This window comes from Callithrix jacchus, chromosome 1 (assembly GCF_049354715.1).
Source record: "Callithrix jacchus isolate 240 chromosome 1, calJac240_pri, whole genome shotgun sequence".
Classification (NCBI taxonomy): Eukaryota; Metazoa; Chordata; class Mammalia; order Primates; family Cebidae; genus Callithrix; species Callithrix jacchus.
The window spans coordinates 107,304,614-107,330,497 of NC_133502.1; the positions used below are offsets into that span (position 1 = coordinate 107,304,614).

Consider the following 25,884-nt stretch of genomic DNA (forward strand, 5'->3'; position numbering starts at 1 on the left):
GCGCGCTTGCAAGGACCCTGCAGCCACGCCCTGGATGCTTGCAGCCGGTACAAGCTTGCAAGGGGCTGGAGAGAGGTGGCTGGAGTCGGGGGGCGGGGGGCGTGGCCACGCGCTCTCATTGGCAGTTCCGGGAATATTCTGAAAAGTATCCAAAAGTTCTGAGTCGCGCGCGCGCGCCGAAAGAAAAGGCACAACCCCCCATCACCTCGGGCGTGGCGTGTCCCGACCTCGCCACTCCAGCTGCACTTCGGGCTGCAGTGTACAAGTCTCCTGCGCCTATTCCTCGTGAGCCTAGCCGTCGGTCGGGTTCATCCCTCACGGCGGTCTCCAGGCGAGAGAAGCGGCCAGAGTGCTCGCGCTTCTTCTAGGGGCACCATGCCCAACGACGGAGCATTCAGCAAGCCCTCTGCACCATCGGAAACCCCCCACGCCCCCGGGGCACCGCCACAGGGCAAAGCCGGGGGCTTTGGCAAAGCAGCTGGGGCGCTAGTGGGGTCGGGCAGCGGCTCCGGCGCCGGGGGCAGCGGCTCTGGCTCCGGCTCTAGCTCTGGCTCCGGCTCCGGGGCGTCGGGCCTGAGCGCCTCGAGCAAGAAGTCCCCGCGGCTGCCCAAGTGCGCACGCTGCAGGAACCACGGCTACGCGTCGCCGCTCAAGGGCCACAAGCGCTTCTGTGTGTGGCGAGACTGCCAGTGCAAGAAGTGCAACCTGATCGCCGAGAGGCAGCGCGTGATGGCAGCGCAGGTGAATGCGGGTGTCTGGGAGCCGGGGTTCAGCCTTAGTTTTTTGTTTTTGTTTTTTGAGACGGAGTCTCGCTTGGACTCCCAGGCTGGAGTGCAGTAGCGCGATCTCCGCTCACTGCAACCTCCGCCTCCCGGGTTCAAGCAATTCTTCTGCCTTAGCCTCCCGAGTACCAGGGACTACAGGGGCTCGCCACCACACCGGGCTAATTTTTGTATTTTTAGTAGAGAGCGGTTTCACCATGTTGATTGTCTCGAATTCCTGATCTCAGGTGATCCACCCACCTCGGCCCCCCAAAGTGCTGGGATTACAGGCGTGAGCCACCGAGCTCGGGGGAGCCGGAGTTTTTTTTTGTTTTTTTTTGATGAAGTCCCCCGGGCATGGCCGTCGCCGCGCGGTGCCTGGGTTGTGGAGAGACGCGACGGTACTCACTGACGGCCGCGGCGCTTGGTGTCCTGGGCTCCCGGCCACGCCACAGCGCTGGTCGGGGAGGGCCTGAGACGCGCTCCTGATCTCGCCTACCGGGCGGAGTTGCGGGGTTCGCTGGGCTCCGGGTTCTCCATGATCTCTGACCCTGCCTTTCGGCTGAGTTGCGGGGTTCGCCTCTACGGGAGTCCATGGTATCTCTAACTCGCGCGGCTGAAGAGAGATGCAGGGGTTTCCTCTGCTCGCAGGTCCCTGGGATCCCCGATCCTGCTCTCAGGGCAGAGAATTTTAGGGTTCGCCCCTATGGGCTTCCCCGCGATCCCAGAGCCCGCGCTCTAGCAGAGTTGGCAGGGTTCGCTGCGCTAGAAGAGTCTTAAGGATCTTTGCCCCCGCCCTCCAAGGTGAGGGTGGGGAAGGGGTTCGCTTCCAAGGGATCCCTGGGATCTCTTAGCTCTCCCAGAATTGGCGGGATTCTCTCCGCTCCGGGGTCCCGGCCGTGCCTTGAGAGCTGAAGGTTTCGGGGTTCGATTTCCTAGAGCATCCCCAGAATCCCTGACTCTGCCCCCTTGCTGAGTTGTGCTTAAATTAGAAAGGATCTTGGAGTGCGCCAGCGCTGGCCACTCGGTTAGCGGGAAAGGGAGACCCGGCCGGCCGGGCTGCTGCTTACCCGGGTAACCTGTCGGGAAGCCTTGTCTGTCTTTCTGGAAAAGTCGCTGCAATGGACGCAGAGTTGGGTGGTTTTCCCGTGAGCCAGGCGCACTTTTTGTCTTCGCCCCGAGTGGATGGGGGCTAAGCGCCTCAGCCATTTTGAGAACTCTGGAAATTTTATTATCATTTTAAAATTTGCATTCTCGACGGAAGTTATTCAAGTGCAAATTTATTTGAATATGTTTTAAAGCATACCTAAGAATTTTAAAAAATATTCGCAGGTGGAAAAAAGTGTGCTAGGGTTTAAGATTTTGTCCGTCGTGTTTTTTTTTTTTTTTAAAGCTTCATAAGTCGGCCAGTACTTTAAGCATTTTAACGGAACGTAGATGTCGTTAGTATTCTAAAAGGATTTTTATAAGGCAGTAATCCACATTGTTTCCAGTTAAAAGTTGTTTCATCTTTTTAAGACAGGTTATTTAAAATGAAAAGATAACAAAGAAATGCTTGCTAACGATGTGCTACTTTTGATTAGGAACCTGTAAATATCCTCCATTGAAAACAAATGCCCGAAGGTTATATGCTTTCTATATAAGACAACAGATTTTTAAAAATGTGTTTTATACTAAAAGCATTTTGGCTTCACAGATGGTGAGAGCAGTCTTGAAAATAGACATCGGCTTAGTTTCTTCATATATTTTTTTAAGCTTCATCTATAGTAGATGAAAAGTCCATTAAACTTTTGGTGTAGTACTTGGTGCTAGCAGAAAATGTATCACAATGAGAATACTGAAAACAATTTAATGGACTTTTAAATTATACTCTGGGTAGAAAAATAACATTTAGTCGTTGGCTTAAATATTTAGTGTGGAGAACATCGTTGGGGGATTTCTCAAAATGTAGTAAAAATATTCTTGTAGAAGAGTTAATTTTGAATAAATTTTACTAGTACAGGAGGCTGCTTTCACCGTTAAAAACAAAAGCAATTCAAGGTCACTTAGAATGGGAAACGTAAGTATTTTCCACAGCAGAAGGTGTGTAGCTTTTCAGATGAATCCTTAAAAATCCGTAAAACAACTACTTTTTAGTCGTTTTTATATAGCTTGCAATTGATCTTATGTATGATTCTAAAATAATTGCATAGTTGGATTTTTAATTGATTGTTATCCCCTTTAAACGTTGAGAGAGGTCCTTAGTGTATGGAGTAGATAACCTGTGCATTTTGGGTATATATGGGGTTTGTGTAAGTTAAGGGTGTGAGTATACCCTGACATACTTCAGAGGTTTGCAGGGGTTTAAAACTTGTTTCTGGTCAGATTCATTGATGTTCTCTTTCTAAGCCTCTTGGTTAGTAATAGAAAATCCAAGATTTGAGCTTAATTATTTAATCTTAAGTAATTGATTATTTGTCAGTTTTTCTAAATTGAAGACTTTTCTTGATTATGAGGAAAAGTTACTTCCCAATTAATTAGCTATGGGTTTGGACTGTGGTTTTCCTACTGCAAATATAATAGTTGTGGGTTTTGTTTGTTCTTGTTTTGTTTTTGAGATGGAGTATTCCTCTGTTGCCCAGGCTGGGGTACAGTGGTGTGATTTCAGTCCACAACAACCTTTGCCTCCTGGGTTCAAGCGATTCTCCTGCCTCAGCCTCACTAGTAGCTGGGATTACAGGCGCATGCCACCGCACCGGGCTAATTTTTGTATTTTTAGTAGGGTTTCACCACATTGGCCAGCCTGGTTTCAAACTCCTGACCTTGTGATCTGCCTGCCTCAGCCTCCCAAAGTGCTGGGACTACAGGCGTGAACCACTGCGCCCGGCGTGTAGTTCTGTTTTTTAATCAAATGTTTGATTTCACCTTTGGCTTGTGTTTGGGCAGCTCTGAGGTGCAGGTGCTTCACTGTTGTTTCATGAGCACCATTACCTTAGTTTCAAGAAAAAGTCTTTGTTAGATGTACTAACCAAAAATGCAATTTGTTTTCTTTAAACCTTTTTTTTTTTTCAAAATTTTTTTGAGATAGAGTCTTGCTCTGTGCCTAGTCTGGAATGCAGTGGCGCGATTTTGGCTCATTGCAACCTCAACCTCTTGGGTTCAAGCAATTCTCCTGCCTCAGCCTCCCGAGTAGCTGGAATTACAGGTGCATGCCACTCTGGCTGGCTAATTTTTGTATTTTTAGTAGAGGTGAGTTTTCACTATATTGGTCAGGCTGTCTCGAACTCCTGACCTCAGTTGATCCACCTGCCTTGGCTTCCCAGAGTGCTGGGGTTACACGCATGAGCCACTGAACCTGGCCTTTTTTCAATCTTTTTTTTTTTTTGTATTTTTAGTTAAGACGGGGTTTCACTATATTGGCCAGGCTGATCTGGAACTCCTGACCTGTGATCTGCCCACCTTGGCCTCCTAAAGTGCTGGGATTATATGCCTAAGCCACCGCACCAGCCCCTTTTTTCAATCTTTAACAATTTATCTTCTTTCAAATAAGATAAATTGAAGAGGGATCACGAAGAGCTTCTTGGGTAGGTAAGGTCCTTTCCAGTCCCCCTTTCTGGCTCTCTCCTTGCCTGCCTAGAATATTACAGACCTGTCTTCTCCCTTTTTCCCTGCCTTCAGCCTCTTCCTCCTTCAGGGACTTCAACACTAGATTCCATCCTTTTTCCCCACTGCTTCTCCCACATGGTCCCTCCCCCCCCCCAGGAAACAGGGCTCTGCAGGCTTTCCTAAGCAGCCGCTGCCTTTCCTGCCCACCCTGTTCCAGATTGTTCCAGAATGTTCTGCCCCTTCATCCTTGCCTATCCAAGTCCTCCTCATCCTATTCTTCAAGGCTCTGTCTAAATACTTCTCTGGCTGATTTTTACATGTTAAAGACATTTCTCTCTCTGACTGTCTTCTGTGTACCACTCTTGTGGTGTTTATCACAATTTGTCTTGTGTTGTAGTTGCATGTTTGCTTGCCTCCTGTTTCACTTTTTTCTTTTTTGGGACGGAGTCTTGCTCTTGTTGCCCAGGATGGAGTGCGATGGCTTGATCTCGGCTCACTGCAACCTTCACCTCCAGGGATCAAGCGATTCTCCTGCCTTGAACTCGAACTCATGAATAGCTGAGATTACAGGCATCTGCCACCAGGCCCGGCTAATTTTTGTATTTTTGGAGATGGGGCTTTGCCACGTTGGCCATCCTGGTCTTGAACTCCTGACCTCGTGGTCAACCGCCTCAGCCTTCCAAAGTGCTGGGATTACAGGTGTGAGCCACTGTGCCCAGCCATTTCGCTGTTTTTTTGTTTTGTATTGTTTTTAGGCAAGTCTTGCTTTGTTGCCCAGGCTGGAGTGCAGTGGTGTGAGTGTGATCTTGGCTCATTGCAGCCTCTGCCTCTAGGTTCAAGTGATTCTCCTGCCTCAGCCTCTTGAGTAGCTGGGACTACAGGTGTGCCACCACGGCCGCTAATTTATATATATATATATATATATTTTTTTTTTTTTTGTATAGAGACAGGGTTTCACCATGTTGGCCAGGCCAGTCTCGAACTCCTGACCTCAGGTGATTGGCCCTCCTCCGCCTCCCAAAGTGCTGGGATTACAGGTGAACCACCACTCCTGGCCTTTTTTCACTTTTTAAACAGTGAGTAATGTAGAATCCAATCTACTCTTATTGGTCCCTGTGGTTAGTACAGTGGCCTTTTATACATTTGTGGATTGAAGTGAATGATCCCATTTTTCTTCGTAATCTGTCAGTGCTTCTGACCTACTCTACTCTTCAGCTTGTAGTCCTCTGCTTGGCTGACTACAGTTTTTTCCTGATCCTCTCTAGCCAATCTTATTCTACACAATCATTTGTGTAGAATAAATCATTTGCATAACAGGTTTGTTAAGAGACAGGGTCCTGCTCTGTCTCCCAGGCTGGAGTGCAGTGGCATGATCATAACTCACTACAGTCTCAAACTCCTGGGCCTAAGTGATTCTCCTGCCTCAGTTTTCTGAGTAGCTGGGATTCCAGGCATATGCCATCATGTCTGACAACAAGCATTTTTTAAGCACCTACTGTGGGCCAAATACTCTGGCTCAAAATTGTTTCTCAGCTGTGCACATCATAGTTATCTGGGTGGCTTTAAGAAGAAATGGGAGATTTTCAGACCTCACCTCCAGAGCTAGTGAATCATGGTGTCTGGGATGGGTGGGGTTTCTGTGCTTTTGGCAAAGCTGATTGTGGAGTGCTAGAGGATAACTCGTTGTCCTGTGCTTCCAGGTGGCCCTGAGAAGGCAGCAGGCCCAGGAGGAGGAATTGGGCATCAGCCACCCCATCCCACTGCCCAATGCAACTGATCTACTTGTGAAGAGAGAGAACAATGGCAGCAATCCGTGCCTCATGACTGAGAGCAGTGGGCCCTCTCAGCCACCACCAGCCAGTGTCCCCACCACTGCAGCTTCAGGTAACCTGGGGGGGTGGGGGGCTGGGGTTCACATGGAGGCTTAACCACTGTGTACTAAAGTCACACAACTGTAGATCATTAACTAGCTGTGCCACTTTGGAGAGGTCACTTAAGCTCTCCGGGCCTTTTTCTTACCTTGGCGAAAGTGAGGGAGAGCGTTCCTGAGGGTCTTAAAGATCTTATGTATCTTGGCCATTATTGAAAAAGGAAGGTAAGCAGGCACCAAAGAAAGCAGGAAGGTGTGTCTGTGTCTGTCTCTGTGTATTTTACTGAAGTTATAGACTATTTAATTAACAGAGATCAACATATTCTTTTTTCTTTGCTTGGATTGGCTGCTCATAGTATGTCCTTATAATAGTTTCCAAAGATTTTTTTTTTGAGTTGGAGTCTCACTCTGTCACTCAGGCTGGAGTGCAGCAGTGCTATCTTGGCTCACTGCAACCTCCATCTCCTGGTTTCAAGCAATTGTCCTGTGGGACAGGCGCCCACCACCACACCCAGCTAATTTTTATATTTTTTAGTAGATATGAGATTTCACCATTTTAGCTAGGCTTGCCTTGAACTCCTGACCTCAAGTGATCCACCCACCTCAGCCTCCCAGCATGCTGGGATTACAGGTATGAGTTGCTGTGCCTGTCCAAAACTGCTTTTCATAGAAAGGAAGGAGTATATTAGAAATACGATCTTTATGCTTTGAGATTTTAAGATGTATCCGAGGTTTAGTGACTAAATGATACAGGGTGACGGCTGATCTGGTGGTTTTGGCTGTGGGGCTGAGATGAGAACTGGGGATGTGTCACGTGAGTAAAGAAGGGGAGTCCCAGTGCTGGGTTTTCCTTAGGGGAGTAACTCATTTGATTTTCACAATCGTCTCAGGAGTTAGGAATTATTATCCTCATTTACAGATAGGAAAACCAAGCTTAGTAAATGGTAAGGAGTCTGCCACAGAAAAGAGCTGGTTGAGTTGGGATTTATTCCAGGCCTACTTTGTTCCAAAACTCGAGGATTTCCCATTCTACTTGACTGGAGCCAGTTGCCATGTTACCTTGGAAAATGGCCACTTAACGGTTGTTTAGAGGCTGTGGTCTAATCCTCAGAGGGATTTAGGGCTGGTGGACAGTCAGCAAGGATGTTAGGGGAAAAAGTCCTCGCCATTCTATCTTGGCACAGAAGGCAGCAGCCATGGGTCTTCACAGGAAGAAATACAGGGAAAGGCCCGTGATGGATAAGTGTCAATGCTGGATGTAGCTTGACCTCAAGGTTTGATTATAAACCCTAAGATAGTGGAGCTTTAGAGAAGGACTTTAGGCTATGCAGAGTTCAGAACAACTTTCACAGGGTGTCTCGGAGTGATGATAGGGAAAGCTACAAAAGGAAGCAGTAGGGGGCGAGACAGAGGGTTCAGGATCAAGAAGTCCCTTCCTCATCTCTGGAGTTGACAGACCTTGGAGTCATTCTACTCACAGGGAAGGGGAATGTGGAAGCCTATAGTGCGATAGTGCATTGTGCTTATTTGCTCAGGTACAGGTAGGGCTCCTGGAGCCTTACCTTCCAAGGACCATGGGCTCTCTGCTAATTAGCTCATCTCTGTGGAGCAGGAGCCACAGGTTGCTGTCATTCATGGGACTTTATACCAGACCTCTGGAGTGGGGATTGATAACTTCTGGACTGTGTTAGGATGTGAGCAAGAGGGAAACTGAAATGCCAGAATTAAACCACATAAATATAGAGACAGAAAGATGAAGTGTGGGAGAGTGGGGGAGAGAGAGAAAAACAGACACACTGACTGTAGAGAGTTTTGAAGTGTGTATGCAGCAAAGGGAGCTTAACTTCTTATATAGTTTCCTACTAACAAACACATAGCTTGTATTCATTTTTTCAGAGGTTGCATTTACTTAAAATGACTTCATGTGGGTGGGACGAGGTGGCTCAAGCCTGTAATTCTAGCACTTTGGGAGGCTGAGGCAGGTGGATCACAAGGTCAGGCGGGCAGATCACCTGAGGTCAGGAATTTGAGACTAGCCTGGCCAACATGGTGAAACCCGTTCCTTACTGAAAATACAAAAATTACTCAGCATGGTGGCACCTGCCTGTAATCACAGCTATTTGGAAGGCTGAGGCAGGAGAATCATTAGAAGGAAATCATTTGAACCTGGGAAGTGGAGGTTGTGGTGAGCCGAGATCACACCATTGCACTGCGGCCGAGGGCAGCAACAGAGTAAGACTCTGTCTCAAAAAAAACACAAAAAAACAACAAACAGATGTGGAAGGTCAGGATTTGAAATTACGCAGTGAGAGGTGAAAGCTGTAGGAGTTGTCATGGAATAGTAAAACCTACCAATCTAGCACACATTAGGTCAAGTTGCTAAACTTCTTTTTAGTGAAATTTAGTAGATTTTTATTTATTTATTAATTTCTGAGACAGCATCTTGCTCTGTTGCCCAGGCTGGAGTGCAGTGGTGTAATCCTGACTCACTGCAACCTTTACCTCCCTGGCTCAGATGATTCTCTCATCTCAATTCCTGAGTAGCTGGGATTATAGGCATGTGCCACCATGCCCAGCTAATTTTTGTGTTTTTAGTAGAGACAGGATTTCACTGTGTTGGCCAGGCTGGTCTCACTCTGACCTCAAGTGATTGGCCCGCCCTGGCCTCCCAAAGTGCTGGGATTACAGGCGTGAGCCATTGTGCCTGGCCTGTTTTTTATTTTTATTTTTTATATGATTATGGGTATTATTGTGGAAAGAAATAGCCTTTTGAAGAAATTCTGTTTACTGCTGTTGCTTGTACCAGAGGCTCAGTTGTTAGCAGGTACACATTTTTTTTTTAAGACAGTCTTGCTCCGTTGCCCAGGCTGGAGTGCTGTGGCATGATCCCAACTCACTGCAATCTCTGCCTCCTGGGTTCAAGAGGTTCTGGTGTCTCCGCCTCCTGAGTAGCTGGGACTACAGGCACACGCCACCACCCAGCTAATTTTTGTATTTTTAGTAGAGATGGGGTTTCACCATATTCGCCAGGCTGACCTCGAACTCCTGACCTCAAGTGATACGCCTGCCTCAGCCTCCCAAAGTACTGGGACTACAGGTTTGATCTACCGTGCCTGGCCCCATGTATACTATTTATAAGCAAATAGTTTATTCCCAGCCATTTTTGGAGTATTCAGAAAAAAACCCAATATTTTTTGCTATAACTAACAAAGAATGAATGGCAAATTCACATTTTTCTGTGGTTTCATTTTTTGAAATTTAGCATAAAATGTACTTTTTTTTCCAAAAGCTATTAGCTGACTTAAATCTCAGGCCTTCTTTCTTTTTGTAAATTTAGGCTCCTCTTTGTTTTGTTTCATTTAATATTCTACTTTTTCTTCAACCTCCCGTGCTCCTGTAGAATGCTGTTTGATGCAGTATTTACATTAAGGTCTGCTTAGTTCTCTGCCTCTCCTCTTCTGTGCAGAAACTGTCAGATGAAGGGTTGCATTGTAGATAATTCGGTTCTCCATGTGTGTCCTTTGTAAGGACCTGAATGTTATCTCTATTGAGGCCCTCCCTTCTGGAGCATGCGGGAATTCCATCTCTGCTCACATTCACCCTCCTCCAGATCAAACCACCTCGGGCCCCCCTGGGCAGCTCCAGCCTCTTCTGTGGATCGTGGCCCAGTTTCAGGCACCTTTCCCCTGTTAGAAGGGTCATTCAGGTCTATGTCTAATATTGACGGGGCCCTTCCTTCACTTTTCTTTAGTAGTTACTCCATTTGTAGAGCATACAGCAAGAGAGCACATGCCACAAGGGGAACACATTTTGTTGTTTGTTTAAGTGCTGAAAAGTTCATAAAATATGAAATGTGTTCTTTTGAAAATGGATGCTGGGTGCTGTGGCTCATGCCTGTAATCCCAGCACTTTGGGAGGCCGAGGTGAATAGATCACCTGAGGTCAGGAGTTCGAGACCAACCTGACTAACATGGAGAAACCCCGTCTCTACTAAAAATACAAAATTAGCCAGGCGTGGTGGCACATGCCTGTAAACCCAGCTACTCAGGAGGTTGAGGCAGGAGAATTGCTTGAACCTGGGAGGCGGAGGTTGCAGTGAGCCGAGATTGTGCCATTGCAGTCCACCCTGGGCAACAAGAGCGAAACTCTGTCTCAAAAAAAAAAAAAAGGGAATAGTGGACTGGGAGGGGTGGCTCACACCTGTAATCCCAGCACTTTGGGAGGCCAAGGCGGGTGGATCATGAGGTCAGGAGTTCCAGACCAGCCTGGCCAATATGGTGAAACCCCATCTCTACTAAAAATACAAAAACTTAGCTGAGTGTGGTGGCATGTACCTGTAGTCCCAGCTGGTCGGGAGGCTGAGGCAGGAGAATTGCTTGCACCCAGGAGGTGAAGGTTGCAGTGAGCCAAGATTATGCCACCTCACTCCAGCCTGGGCGACAGAGCAAGAATCCCTCTCAAAAAAAAATAAATAAATAAAAGAAAATGGAATAGTGTCCCATGCAGGTTTTACGAGAGATATGGCTGGCGAATTAACAATGGAAGATGCTGAGTTGTTTAAATTAAAAACAATTTTTTAGAGTAGTTTTAGGTTCAGAGCAAAACTGAGAGGAAGGTATGAAGATTTTTTTTTTAATACTCTCTGCCCTCATACATGCAGAGCCTCTCCCACATTATCAGCATCCCCCATTAGAATGGTGCATTTGCTAGCATGGATGAGCTTACATTGATTGCATAATTGTCATCCAGAGTCTGTAGTTTGCATAGGGGTTTGCTCTTGTTGATGTGCTTTTTATGGGTTTGGACAAATGTATAATAGCATGTGCCCACCATTATAGTATCATTCAGAGCATTGCCACTGTCCTAAAAATTCTCTGTGGGGTTATTTAAATTAAGATAACATCTTGAACATTTTAGGGTTTTTTGAAAACATTTATTTTATTTTAAATTTCTATTTATTTATTTATTTTTGAGATGGAGTCTTGCTCTTATTGCTCAGGCTGGAGTGCGGTGCTGCAATCTCAGTTCACTGCAACCTCTGCCTCCCAGGTTCAAACGATTCTCCTATCTCAGCTTCCTGAGTATCTGGGATTACAGGCATGCATGTGCCACCATGCCTGGCTAAATTTTGTATTTGAAATTCTCCATGCCTGCTAATTTTTGTATTTTTGGTAGAGACGAGATTTCACCATGTTGGCCAGGCTGGTCTCAAACTCCTGACTCAGGTGGTCCGCCTGCCTTGACCTTCCAAAGTGCTGGGATTACAGGCGTAAACCAGTGTGCCTGGCCATTATTATTTATTTAGAGAAAGGATCTCATTCTGTCTCCCAGGCTGGAGTGTAGTGGCCCCATCATGGCTCATTACATCCCCAATTCCTAGGCTTAAGCAGTTCTCCTGCCTCAGCCTCCTGAGCAGTTAGGATTACAGGTGGACACTGTCATGCATGACTAAGTTTTAAAAATTTTATTTTTATGGAGACAGGGTCCCACTTTGTTGTCCAGGCTGGTCTTGAATTCCTGGCTTCAAGCAGCCCTCCTACTTCAGCTCCCAAAGTGCTGGGATTACAGGCATGAGCCTACACAATAAGCCCTTTTATTTATTTATTTATTTATTTAGAGATGGAGTCTCGCTCTTATTGCCCAGGCTGGAGTGCAATGGAGCAATCTCTGCTCATCACAACCTCCGCCTCCCAGGTTCAGGTGATTCTCCTGCCTCAGCTTCCCGAGTAGCTGGGATTACAGGCGCCTGCTACCACGCCTGGCAAATTTCTTACATTTTTAGTAGAGACGGGGTTTCACTGTGTTGGTCAGGCTAGTCTCAAACTCCTGACCTCAGGCAATCCAACTGCCTCTTCCTCCCAAAGTGCTGGGATTACAGGTGTGAGTCACCGCTCCCGGCCAGCCCTTTTTAAAAAAAAAAAAAAAAATTATTTTTCAGGAGACAGGTACGTTCTGTTGCCCAGGCTGGAATGCAGTGGCACAATCATAGTTCACTGTAGCCTCAAACTCCTGGACTCAAGCAATCCTCCTTCCTCAGCCTCCCAAGTAGCTGGAACTGCAGACATGCTACATGCCCAGCTAATTTTTTTTTTTTGGGGGGCACATCTCACTCTTGCCCAAGGTGGAGCGCAGTGGCATGATCTCGGCTCACTGCAACCTCCACCTCCCAGGTTCAAGTGATTCTCGTGCCTCAGCCTCCTGAATAGCTGGGACTACAGTCACATGCCACCATGCCCGGCTAATTTTTGTATTTTTAGTAGAGATGGGGTTTTGCCATGTTTGCCAGGCTGGTCTCGAACTCCTAGCCTCAAGTTATCCGCTTGCTACAGCCTCCCAAAGTCCTGGGATTACAGGTGTTAGCTACTACACCTGGCCTCAATTTTTATCTTTGGTGTTTTCTAATATCATAAAGAAGGAAGCACTTTATTCTAATAAGCAATAAAAATGTTTTATACAAATTGGATTGGGAATTTATTTTTGAAAGATCTGGCCACTTAAATGAGATTAGGTCCATTTGATTTTAGACAGCTTTCAGCTGCAGCTAGAATAGGAAAACAACAAGGTTTTCAGATAAAAACATTCTCAAATTTTACTTTCAAATTAAACAAATATTCAGAATTTCTAGCAAAACAAAACTCCTAAAACTGAAGCATAGTTAGAGGCAGAAATGAAAGAAAATACTTAAGGTTAATGGGACTGATGGTTTTGATAGCCTGTTGTAGATAGTGTCTCAATTTTGTTTATCTCAGGGATAGTCTTTGCTCATATGTCAAGTATAGCAGTTTAGTTGGTCAGATAGAAACTCTCTGTGGATAGTATATAAAGCAGTTATGAAAACGAAGTACATAGGAAGTAACCTACTGGTCTACCTTTGACTAGAAAGGAAATTGAGAAAACATCCAGAGCCAGGAAATACCTAAATACAGGGGTTAACGTTACAATTAAATTTTGTAACAGCGTATTAAAAAACAAAAACATTTGACTGGTTTATGTCTGTGTCTCCCTTGTGAAAATGTGATCTTTAAGGACAAACACTGCATTTCCTCCATCTCTATATACTACAGTACCTGGCTTTACAGTTAATGGGCATAAACCATTGCTGAATGAATAAATGATGGATAAATTTGAACTTATATTATAAAATACTAGGTAAGTGATCTAAACCCACCTGTAGACACCAGAGAATAAAATAACTGATGCTCAGTGTACATTTTTGTTCTATGATATTTTAAAAATATATCTATTTTTTTTTTTGAGACAGGGTCTTGCTCTTGTTGCCCAGGCTAGAATGCAGTGGTGCCATCTTGGCTCACTGCAGCCTTGACCTCAGGGGCTCAGCAATTCTTGCACTTGAGCCCCCAAGTAGCTTGGACTACAAGCATGTGCCACCACTCCTGGGACATTTTAAAGATTTTTGTAGAGATGGGGGTGTCTCGCTGTGTTGCCTAGGCTGGTGCTCTCTCAATCACTGGGCTCAAGTGATCTTTTCACCTTGGCCTCCAAAAGTGCTGGGATTATAGGCATGAGCCAGCATGCCTGACCTCTGAATTTTTAAGGTGATTAAAAATTCAAATGTAATTTCGTAACAACTTAAGATGTAATTCATATACCAGAATTCATTTGTCTAAAGTGTACAATTCAGTGTTTTTTAGTAAATTCACAGGGTTGTACCACAGTCACAAGAATCTGGTTTTGGAATATTTTAGCCACTCCCCATGTACTCTTCACTCCAGCCCTAGGCAGCTGTTAATATGTTTTCTGTCTCTACAGAGTTGTCTATTCTGGAAATTTTATGTAACTGGAATGATAAGATGTGTAACCTTTTGTGTCTTATCTTATTTAGCCTGATGTTTGTAAGTTTATCCATGTTGTAGCATGTATTTTTAATTATTATTGTTCCTTTTTTTTTACTAAGTAATATTTCATGATATGGATATATACCACATTCTTTTTCTTTTCTTTTCTTTTTTGAGATGGAGTTTTGCTCTTGTTGCCCAGGCTGGAGTGCAATGGTGCGATGTCGGCTCACCACCATCTCTGCCTCACGGGTTCAAGTGATTTTCCTGCCTCAGCCTCCTGAGTAGCTGGGATTACTGGCATGTGCCACCACGCCTGGCTAACTTTTTTTTTTTTTTTGTATTTTTAGTAGAGACGGATTTCTCCATGTTAGTCAGACTGGTCTCAAACTCCCGGCCTCAGGTTATCTGCCTGCTTCAGCCTCCCAAAGTGCTGGGATTACAGACAACCACACTATTTTACTATTCATCAGCTAATGAACATCTGGGTTGCTTATTATTTTTGGCTACTATGAGTAATGTTGCTATGAATTTGTGTGCACGAGTTTTTGGATGAATGTATGTTTCATTCTCTTGGGTATATACCGAGGAGTAGAGTTACTGAGTCTTCTGTTAACTGTATCCTTAACATTCTGAGGAACTGCCACACTTTTCCAAAGAGGCTGCACCAACAGTGTATAAGGTGGGATTATACACTGTTCCACAAAATATAAACTAAGTTTTTCTAAGTTACAAGGGAAGATGCCTTTGCCCCAGCAAGCTACATATAGTTAAAACCCCTTGAGAGTCTCTCCAGACAAGTTTAGATCATGAAGTGTTCTCTAGGTTTGCATTTTATCATCAATAAATATATGTTAATATTCAGGCTGTGAGCACTGGCTCACGCCTATAATCCCAGCACTTTGGGAGGCTGAGGTGGGTGGATCACCTGAGGTCAGGAGTTCGAGACCAACCATGGTGAAATCCCATCTCTACTAAAAATACAAAAATTAGCTAGGCATGGTGGCTCATGCCTATAATCACAAATACTCGGAAGTCTGAGGTGGGAGAATTGTCTGAGCCCAGGAGGTGAAGGTTGCAGTGAACCGAGATTGCCCCACTGCACTCCAGCCTGGGTGACAGAACAAGAGCTTCTCAAAAAAAACCACACATATATATTTGTGTGTGTGTGTGTGTGTGTGTGTGTGTGTGTGTATATATATATGATATACTATATATACTATACATGCTATATATGATATATACCATATATTATATACTATATGTATTATATATAGAATATATACTCTATATACTAGTTTTGTTCCTTTCAATATAAACTGTATGTGACAATGAAGAAGCATTTTCAAAGACTGAATACTAACATATATGTTAATATATGTAGTATGTATACTATATGTGTATGTATACTGCATATATGTGTGTGTGTATATATATATATATGCATCCTCCAACTCCTAGGCTTAGGCAATTCTCCCACTTCAGCCTCCTGAGCAGTTAGGACTACAGGTGGACGCTATCATGCCTGCCTAATTTTTAAAAATTTTCTTTTTGTGGAGACAAGGTCTCGCTTTGTTGTCCAGGCTGGTCTTGAACTCCTGGCTTCAAGCAGCCCTCCTACTTCAGCTACCAAATTGCTGGGATTACAGGCATGAGCCTACACACTAAGCCCTTTTTTAAAAAAAATATTTTTCAAGAGACAGAGGTTTGTTCTGTTGCCCAGACTGGAATGCAGTGGCACAACCAGAGTTCACTGTAGCCTCAAACTCCTGGACTCAAGCAATCCTCCTGCCTCAGCCTCCCAAGTAGCTGGGACTACAGACATGCTACATGCCCAGCTAATTTTTTTTTTTTTTTCAGGTCTCACTCTTGCTCAGGCTGGAGTTCAGTGGCATGATCTCGGCTCACTGCTACCTCTGCCTCCCAGGTTCAAGTGATTCTCGTGCCTCAGGCTCCTGAGTAGCTGGGACCACAGGCGCATGCCACCATGCTCATCTAATTTTTGTATTTTTAGTAGAGATGGGGTTTTGCCATGTTTGCCAGGCTCGTCTTGAACTCCTGGCCTTAAGTGAAGAAACATTTATATATATAGAATATGTACTATATATATACTAACATATATCTATGTTAGTATTCAGTCTTTGAAAATGTTTTTTTCTTACTTTATTGTCACATACAGTTTATTTGAAAGGAACAATGATTGTGGAAGCAATTCATAAAGGGGCCTGGGGAGAGGCTGTCTTTGCTGTGCCTGTGTTACTGGTTGGAGAAATACTAGTGTCTCTCGGAAGGGCTAAAGAAATATTTTGGACCTTGGGTGGCATGTATTTCCTAAAAACAAGGGAGCAGGAATTCTTTTGTCCTAGAAGTTGGCAGGAATAATTTTAATGTGTGAGTTTCCAAAATTGGAAAATCACTGTCACTCTTCCAGGGAGTGAAACAGAAAACCTGAGAGTTGGTGAAAATGGACAGCTGTCCTTCATGAGGCTAGTGGGAAAAGGGTAGTTCATAAAGACTTTCAGACCTGGGTATAGCATTGGGGAACTTTTATAGGTGGTGACACTGGGTATTGTCCTCATATGGTGCTGCCTTGCACTTGCTGTAGGGAACTTTTGGAAGGTCTCGAAGGTTATATGTGTCGTCAGTGTCACTTGCCTACACAGCAGCATCCCCCTGAGTCCTTTGAGGCAGGAGAATCACTTAAACCTGGAAAGCAGACATTGCAGTGAGCCAAGATTGCCCCATTGCACTCCAGTGTGGTTAACAGAATGAGATTCCATCTCAAAAAAAAATAAATTATCTATCAGTGTAACCATTGTTTAGTGTAGAGGTCAGTGGTATTAGGGACATTCACCATAATGTGCAACCGTCACTGCTATCCATCTCCAGAACTTCCCAGACGGAAACTCTGTATCCATTAAACAATTATTTTCTTTTATTCCTCTCATGAGCTAACTTATAACTGAGGCCAGTCTCTTCTGCAAGCCCAGCTCTCTTCAAAGCTTCCTGGCTTGTGAAATCACTGGTAGATTCACATGACTTACGATGATTCCTTTGATCTCTGCCAGCATCGTTTCTTGCCTCTCTCCTCTTAACTCCCAAATGTTGCCTGTATTGCTGACGTTTTTGCTTTATGTCCTGGTCTAATCTGTGCCTCTGAGGCAATGGGGGCCTCTGAAGTCTATCAAATGACTGAAGTTTATAGGGAAGGGATGCAGGGGCTGTAAAATAACACCTTACGCGGGACACTGTAAATTCTGTCTGATGATCTGGACTCTGAGCCTAGGAAGGAAGTGGAGTAGGGGTGCCTGGGGCGCCCTAGGACTCTAGCTGCTCTCTCATTGGGTCATGACTAGTCAGGGTCCCTTTCCCCGTTGTCACAAGCAGCTACACAAATGTATATGTGCACTTCTGTTTCAGCCTGAATGTGTCTTAACTTTTCAAATGATAAAAAAATCCAATTCAATGTTTTTGACTCTCCTTTGAAAATTCACATAAGTATTGATTACTGCTGTTGAACCAAATTACACTTCAAACCAAGTTTATGCTAGTCTTTGGGCAGACTTCATAGTTGCTAATCTGGTCTTATTGCACAATACCACTGAATGTGCTTTCCAGAAAAAAATGCGTAAGAAACTCTTAAAGTAGACTATAAATAGCTGGCTAGTTGTCAAAAGAAAATAATCAATTCAGTATTATAGTAATAGCAGATTTTCTGATGTTTACTGGCAGTAAGGGTTCTTAAATAATTCTTCAGCCATCCATTGTCATTCAATGTATACTGTATATATATATATATATATATATATATATATATATATTTTTTTTTTTTTTTTTTTTTTTGAGACAGAGTCTCACTCTGTCACCCAGGCTGGAGTACTGTGGTGCAATCTAGGCTCACTGCAACCTCTGCCATCCAGGTTCAAGCAATTCTCCTGCCTTAGCCTCCTGAGTAGCTGGGATTACAGGTGCCACCACACTTGGCTAATTTTTGTATTTTTAATAGAGATGGGGTTAATCATCTTTCTTGGCCAGGCTGGTCTTGAACTCCTGACCTCGTGATCCACCCACCCGGGCCTTCCAAAGTGCTGGGATTACAGGTGTGAGTCACAGTGCCTGGCCACAGATGACTTTCTTTTTTTTTTTTTTTTTTTGAGACTGAGTTTCCCTCTTATTACCCAGGCTGGAGTGCAATGGCGCGATCTCGGGTCACCGCAACCTCCGCCTTTTGGGTTCAGGCAATTCTCCTGCCTCAGCCTCCCGAGTAGCTGGGATTACAGGCATGCGCCACCATGCCCAGCTAATTTTTTGTATTTTTAGTAGAGACGGGGTTTCACCATGTTGACCAGGATGGTCTCGATCTCTTGACCCCGTGATCCACCTGCCTCGGCCTCCCAAAGTGCTGGGATTACAGGCGTGAGCCACTGCGCCCGGCCCATGATGACTTTCAATGTTGATTTCAGCACTTATAAAACTAACCCATAAGTGCCTTTAACGCTAGTCCTGAGGTTTTAGGGTTTATCTAAAATGTATAGCAGGGCTCGATGGCTCTTGCCTGTAATCCCAGCATTTTGGGAGGCTGAGGCAGGTGGATCACTTGAGGTCAGGAGTGCAAGAGCAGCCTGGCCAACATGGTGAAAGCCCGTCTCTACTGAAAATACAAAAATTAGCGGGGTGTGGTGGCATGCCTGTAGTCCCAGCTACTTGGGAGGATGGGGCAGGAGAATGGCTTGAACCCAGGAGGAAAAGATTGCAGTGAGCCGAGATGGTGCCATTGCACTCCAGCCTGGGCAACAGAACGAGACTCCGTCTCGAAAAATAAACAAACAAAAATAAACACATAAAAAATAAAATAAAATAAATAAAATACAAATTAGTTTAGTGAAGTAGATTGGATTTATCAAATGACACTGTTTGCTGAATTGAATTGAATTTATCTCTGCTGGAGCATTTGCTGTCTGAGCAAGACCCTCCCTCCTTCTATGAGTGTTTTTTTTCCATTTTTCTTCTTTTCATTCAACAAATGTTTATTGTGTGGCTGCATTGGGCCAGATCCTATTCCATGTGCAGGATATATAGCAGGGCATATATAGCTCTCATGGTTCTTATATCTCTGGGGGGCTGCAGGGGAAAACAGTTGATAAACAAGTAGGTCAATAAATAAGATATTTCCAGAAAGTGGTAGGTGCTGTAAAGAAAAACAAAGTGATATGATGGATGTGGCCAAGGGAACCATGGCTGTTTTAAATAGGATGGTCAAAGGACGGTCTCTCTAAGGAGGTTAAATTGGAGCTAGTCCCAAGTGACAGTGAGTCATTCTCATCAAGATCTGGGGAAAGAGCATTTGAGGAGGAAGGAGCAGCAAGGTGAGACTGTGCTTAGGCAGGCAGCCGTGAGCACAGGGTGACACCAGTGGGGTTGTGTCATGGGCTCACAGCAGTAGGGCTCACAGCCACCTGTGTAGACCGCAGAAAGGGTTGTAATTTTAGCATGAATGTTACGGAAAGCTGTTAACTATTAAAGCAGTGAATGGTGTCATCTAATTTACCTTCTTAAAATATCTCTCTGCTGTTCTGTGGTGTTTTTTGAGGGGACCTGGGTGAGAGATTGATGGGAAGGTTGTGCTGTTGTCCAGGTGAAGGAGAGAGCTGCTTAGACTGGGGTGGTGGCAGTAGAGAGGGAAAGAAAGGCTGGAATGGGAAGTCTATATTGGGGCTAAATTTATGTGTAATTTTGGTAGGTATTGTCAATGGCGTTCCCTTCCAAGAGTGGCTGCTACAGCATTGCCAGTACTAGGTTGTTGGGGTTTTCCTAGTTACGTGAGGTTCTGTACATCAGTGTGGTCAGCTGAATAGTGGCCTCCCCAAAGATGCCTGTGCCCTAATCCCTGCAGCCTGTGAAGATGGCACCTCACATGGCCGAAGGGACTTTGCAAATGTGGTTGAGTCAGGAGTCTTGAGATGAGGGAGATGAATCTGGATTTTCTGGGTGGGCACAATCTAATGGCATGAATCCTTAAAAGTGGAGAGCACCCTGGGTGTGGTGGGTCATGCCTGCAATCCTACCACTCTGGGATGCTGAGGCTGAAGGATTGCTTAAGCTCAGGAGTTTGGGACCAGCCTGAGCAACATAGCAAGATCAGGTCTCTACCAAAAAAAAAAAAAAAAAAAAAAATTAGCCAGGTGTGGTGGTGGGTACTTTTAGTTCCGGCTGCTTGGGAGGCTGAGGCAGGAGGATTGGCTGATCCCAGGAGTTCGAGGCTGCAGTGAACAGTGATCATGCCACTGCATTTCAGCCTGGGTGACAGAGTGAGGCCATGTATCTTAGAAAAAAGGGAGGGGGGACTGGGGAAGGGTGGACAGAACCTTTCCTGGCTGCTCCCAGAGATGCCATGACAAAGGACACAGGAGAGTTTCCAAACTTAAGAGAGACTTGACACACAGTTGCTGCCTTTGAAGGTGAAGGAAGAGAATCCCTCAGCCAAAGAGTATGGGAGGCCTCTACAGGCTTGCAGCAGCCCTCAGCTGACAGCCAGCAAGGAATGGGATCTCAGTCCTAACACAGGGAGCTAAATTCTGCCAACTACTTGATCGAGCAGACAAACAGTCTCTGCTACAGGCTCCAGAAGGAAATGCATCCCATAGGCAGTTTGATAGAGACTCGAGTCAGACTTCGGACCCACAGAACTCTAAGGTAATCAATTTGTATCACTTAAGCCACGAAATTTCTGGCAATTTGTTAACACAGTCAAAGATGACTAATGCAACTGGTATAGTTTATAATCCAGATGTAACTTGTTAGTGGGGGTTAACATCTTTTCATATGTTTAAAGGGCATTTGTATTTTTTTTCTCTGAACGATCTATCTCCTTTGCTCATTTCTCTATTGATTTCTGCCAATATCAAGAAATTCCTTATTTATTGTAGAGATTGGCCTTTTTTGATATGAGCTGCAAGTTTCCCTCCAACTACTTGCTATTTTAAACCAGGAAACCATATGAGACTGGCAGGGGATAGACTGTGGGGTGAGAAGAGTCCCAGGTCTGAGTTCTGGTCACTGCACTCTTTGGAGGACAAGCAGAGGAGCAGAAACCTGCAGCTTTCCTAGTTCCTGTTGGTAGGCCATTCTTCAGTCCAGATGAAAATGGCCATAGAATGGCTAAAAAGCAATGTGTTATTTGTATTCTTTTAACAATTTCTTCTTCTTCTTTTTTTTTTTTTTTGGCGACGGAGTCTTGCTTTGTTGCCAGGCTGGAGTGCAGTGGCACGATCTTGGCTCACTGCAACCTCTGCCTCTCAGGTTCAAGTGATTCTCTACCTCAACCTCCCAAATAGTAGGGATTAAAGGTGCTTGCCACTAAATCTGGCTAATTTCCAAGTTTTGGTAGAGACAAGGTTTCACTGTGTTGGCCAGCTGGTCTGTAACTCCTGACCTCTGGTCATCCACCCGCTTTGGTCTCCCAAAGTGCTGGGATTACGGGCGTGAGCCACCATGCCCAGCCAGTATTCTTCTATTCCTCAGTTCAGTTTTAGCCATGAGTATGTCTCAAGTTCTAAGCCAAAAGCTTCAGTGACTAAACCATTTCACAGTCATTTTTGGAAGTTTCACAGTTACCATTCATTATATAATAAACTGTGGTATACCCATGATGCAGGAATGGGGAGATATACTTACTGTTCAGTCACATACTCTGGTTACTAGAGACTATTCTTATTCTTACCAGTGTGTTCAGTGTGCATGGAATTAGAATGCATGTTACGTGCGACTGTCTCAGAGTCATTGTACTGTTTGCGTTGATGTGGAATAAGCATTGTCATCATTCCTGCATGACATTTCCAGGTTTTCCCTGAGAGAATGGTATATGGTAGTGGAAGCTCTGTCAAAGGTCTCGAAGATTGAAGACAACTGGGAAAAGAGATTTGTTGTTATCTTGATAACTTTATACCTGGAAAGGACTCTCAGTGAAAGAACCTAAGATCTGGAGTCAAAAGACCTGGCTCAGTTTCTTACCACTGCTGATTTTGAGCAGTTCATTTAACTTTGTCTGTTTCTACATTTGTGAAATGAATAAAACAATAAAATATCTGGCATATCTTATAGAATTGTTAGAGTGCTCATCTTTTTCTTAAGATATGTCTGGTGCTTATTTTTTTCATAAATACCTTATATATGACATGCATATGAAATATAAGATATTTATGGAAAAATATCTTTGTACACTGTGGTGAAGTTCTATGAACATGTCATAGAACTCACATTTCAGAAACTAACAGGAGGAGCAGATGAATGAGCCTGGATATGATTCATCCTATAGCCATAAACTAGTTTTTGCAAAAATTAAGCTATATGAACAGATACAACAAGAATTACATCTTTGGGTGTGGATTACGTAACCCATCACATTTTCCTATACCCTTTGCCAGGAATCTCAGAGACATATCTTAATGTAGAATTTGTCATGTTTGAACATACTGCAGATCTCCCATCAGAATATAAGTATTCCCCCTTGTTTCCATGACCTTGCTTTTCTTTTTCTGTTTTGTTGACTTCCCTGACAGATGTCTTCAGTATTAGCCGTCTGTTCTCCTTTCTAAAGAGAGTGGGGGCCGGGCGCAGTGGCTCATGCCTGTAATCCCAGCACTTTGGGAGGCCAAGGCGGGTGGATCACCTGAGGTCAGGAGTTAGAGACCAGCCTGGCCAACATGGTGAAACCCTGTCTCTACTAAAAAAAAAAAAAAACAAAAATTCACTGGATGTGGTGGTGGGTGCCTGTAATCCCAGCTGCTCGGGAGGCTGAAGGAGGAGAATCACTTGAACCCCGGAGATGGAGGCTGCAATGAGCCGAGATCTCGCCACTGTACTCTAGCCTGGGTGACAGAGGCAGACTCCATCTCAAAAAAAAAAAGAGTTGGAGATGTTTTATAACCACACAAATACTTAGGACTCTGAGATTGGGACGCTACCTTCAGCAGAATAAGTAAAGCACCATCAGGACATGCATATCAGATTAAGAAGCAGTGGGTATCAGCACTGACCTGTGGGTGGGGCAAGGGAATGTCATAACATTTCAGACACTTTGCCATCACCACGTTTAAGAAGGAATGTGGGAAAGCTGAACTAGGTGTGTCACACTGTGATCCATTGCAAAAGGGACTTATTTACTCCATGATGGGGATAGTATTTTTAAGTGTTTAGTTTCTGAAGTTTTTCTTCTTGAAAACACTCAAACTTGTGTTTAATTGAAAATAGTGTCAGATTTTGCAGTAGGGCAAAACAGAAAGCAACTAGGGAGTCTCAAGGACACTTGAGGCTCATACACTGATATGGGCAAGGAAGTAACAAGCGGAAGCAGCCTATGTCCGTGGTGTTTCATTCCTCATTAGCAAGTTTGAGATGTGTGTGAGACTGTCCCATAGCTTCCCACCCCAGAAGCTGCTACCTTGTAGAGTCCCGTCATCCACTTGATGAGGGTGCTGTTCATTTCCCTTATCACCCTCTGCCTCAATTTTTATCTGAGAGATGGAATTATGAGTTACAGGAGAAAAGGAGTAAGAGGCACATCAAAGCCTTTTTGTGTGGCTTTGAATAAGGGGCCTTATTGGTTTGGGGTTGTTAGCTTTGGGTGTGCTATTTTCATCACAAAGCACCTGGGGTTTGTTTTTTTCTAAAAGATGTAGATAAACTAGAGAGAATCCAGAGGAAGGGCAACAAAAATGATGTATGACTTGGAGAGAAGGAGAATAACAGTCTATAAATATTTGAAAGGTAATATAAAAGAGGGAGAGAGATTATTTACAGCAGTGGAGAGGAGTTTGACAGGGAACCAAAGCTTGCATCTAGGAGCAGGGGGAAATTGGGTAGGACTGGAAAAAGGCATAATAAGCGTGATTAAGCAAAGAAATGTAATTCTCACATTAGTTTGTGTTGCAGGATGCAGGATGGTAGGAGGAAAAAGTGAAGTTTGTCAAACTGAAGATCTGTGAATCACGTTTTCCTAACTGCTCTCTGTGAAGTGGGAGGGCGGGCAGTGCTTTATTCTGTGCCTCCTAAGCATGCAGTTGGTTTAATTCTCAACTCTTTGGCATTACATTTCCATAGGTGGTAGTAATAATTACAATCTGAGTAGCTCTCATTTACTGAGTGTCTGCCTTGTGGCAGGTGTTGACTTAGCTGCTTTATTATTTATATTCTCATTCGAGGCAACTCTGTAAATAGGAACTAAGGACTGAAAAAAACAAAGCATAGTAAGGGTGATTAAGCGAGGAAATGTGATTCTCATATTAGTTTGTGCTGCAGGATGCAGGATGGTAGGAGGAAGAAGTGACATTTGTCAAACTAAAGATCCACACATGACTGTGAATCACGTTCTCCTAATTCCTCTCTGTGAAGCTGGGAGAGCATAAATATGTGAAGCTGGAGAATATAAATAGCAGCTCCTGGGGTGGGAAGCCATGGGACAGTCTCTCACATGTCTCAAACTCGTTAATGAGGAAATAGGAACTATTTCCAATTATAGGGAAATTGAGGTTCAATAACTTCCAAAGATGGCACATCTTTTTTAAGTGGTGGAGTTGGAACTCAAACCCAGATCTGTGACCCACAGCCCACACTCACGTCCTATATGGAGCTCCATGACTCTGTCATTGTGGTCATGAGAGTAGTAGTGGGGACCCAGTAGGTGACCAGGTGGTTTGTATCCTAGTACAGGGGTAAGTGAAATAGTTGATGAAGTCTCCCTTTGCTTTCTTTTTCTCTTATTTTCCTTTCTTTGGATATATTTTCTCTGTATCAGTACGTGCTGTGTTATTAACATGTTGTCTTTTCTCACTCTAAATTAAGTTATGCTGTAGGTTTTTAGTCATCCTTGTGGTTATATAGTGATATGTACAGTCTCACTTAGGAAACAAACGATTGTTGTTTTTTATTTTGAGACAGGGTCTCTGTCGCCTCGGCTGGAGTGCAGTTGTGCAATCACAGCTCACTGCAGCCTTGACTTCCCGTGCTCAAGCAATCCACCCACCTCAGCCTCCCAGTTAGCTGGTACTACAGGTGCAAGCCACCAGGGCTGGCTAATGTTTGTATTGTTTTGTAGAGATGGGGTTTTACCGTGTTGCCCAGGCTGGTCTCAAACTCCTAAACTCAAGAGATCTGCCTTCTTCTGTCTCCCAAAGTGCTGGGATTACAGGTGTGACCACTGCACCTGATCTGAAAGAAAGTATTTTACAAAGCAGGCATCCTGGATCTTACAGGGGATCTCTTAGCTATATTCTATATTTTCTTTAGCTTTTTGTCTGTGATATTTGATAGTATCTGGGGTATTGATGATTGCTTTAAAGAAACAAAATACACAGAATTCTTCTCTACTTAGAATAAAAGTGAAGAGCTGTGTGTTTGGGATTTCATGTCATTGCAAGAAGTTACTGAACCTGGAATCAAAAGGTCTGGGTTTCAGTCCCAATTCCAGCTATGTTTCCTTGTGAGGTGGGCACCTTTCTAAGCACAGCTGGCTCATCTGTCTTGCGCCATTGTAGTTCCTGGTTTCTCAACCTTACAGGGTTATCCTAGGTAGTGTTTAAAAGAATATATGTAAAATGTTGTTTATGAATGGCCGAGAATTACTTAAATGAAAAACGTTAAGTTTAAAAGGTAGCATCGGCTGGGCGCGTTGGCTCGTGCCTATAATCCCAGCACTTTGGAAGGCCAAGGCAGGTGGATGGCTTGAGCCCAGGAGTTTGAGACCAGCCTAGGCAACATGGTGAAACCCCATTTCTACAAAAAATACAAAAATTAGCTGGGTGTGGTGGCGCACACCTGTGGTCCCAGCTACTCGGGAGGTGGAGATAGGAGGATCACCGGAGCCTGGGGAGGTTGA

The 25,884-nt window shown here is 44.3% G+C and overlaps 1 protein-coding gene across 2 annotated transcripts in view; it reads left to right on the forward strand.

The window, feature by feature from the left end:
- Window positions 1-212: 212 nt before the first annotated feature.
- DMRT1 (doublesex and mab-3 related transcription factor 1) overlaps window positions 213-25,884 on the forward strand; it is a 130,168-nt gene continuing 104,496 nt past the window's right edge. For both annotated transcript variants that reach the window (XM_008996345.5, XM_002742915.6), the window contains exons 1-2: window positions 213-741; window positions 6,047-6,230. In XM_008996345.5, the coding sequence (XP_008994593.4) occupies window positions 376-741; window positions 6,047-6,230 (550 nt within the window). In that variant the 5' untranslated portion in view covers window positions 213-375. The remainder of the gene's footprint in view (window positions 742-6,046; window positions 6,231-25,884) is intronic.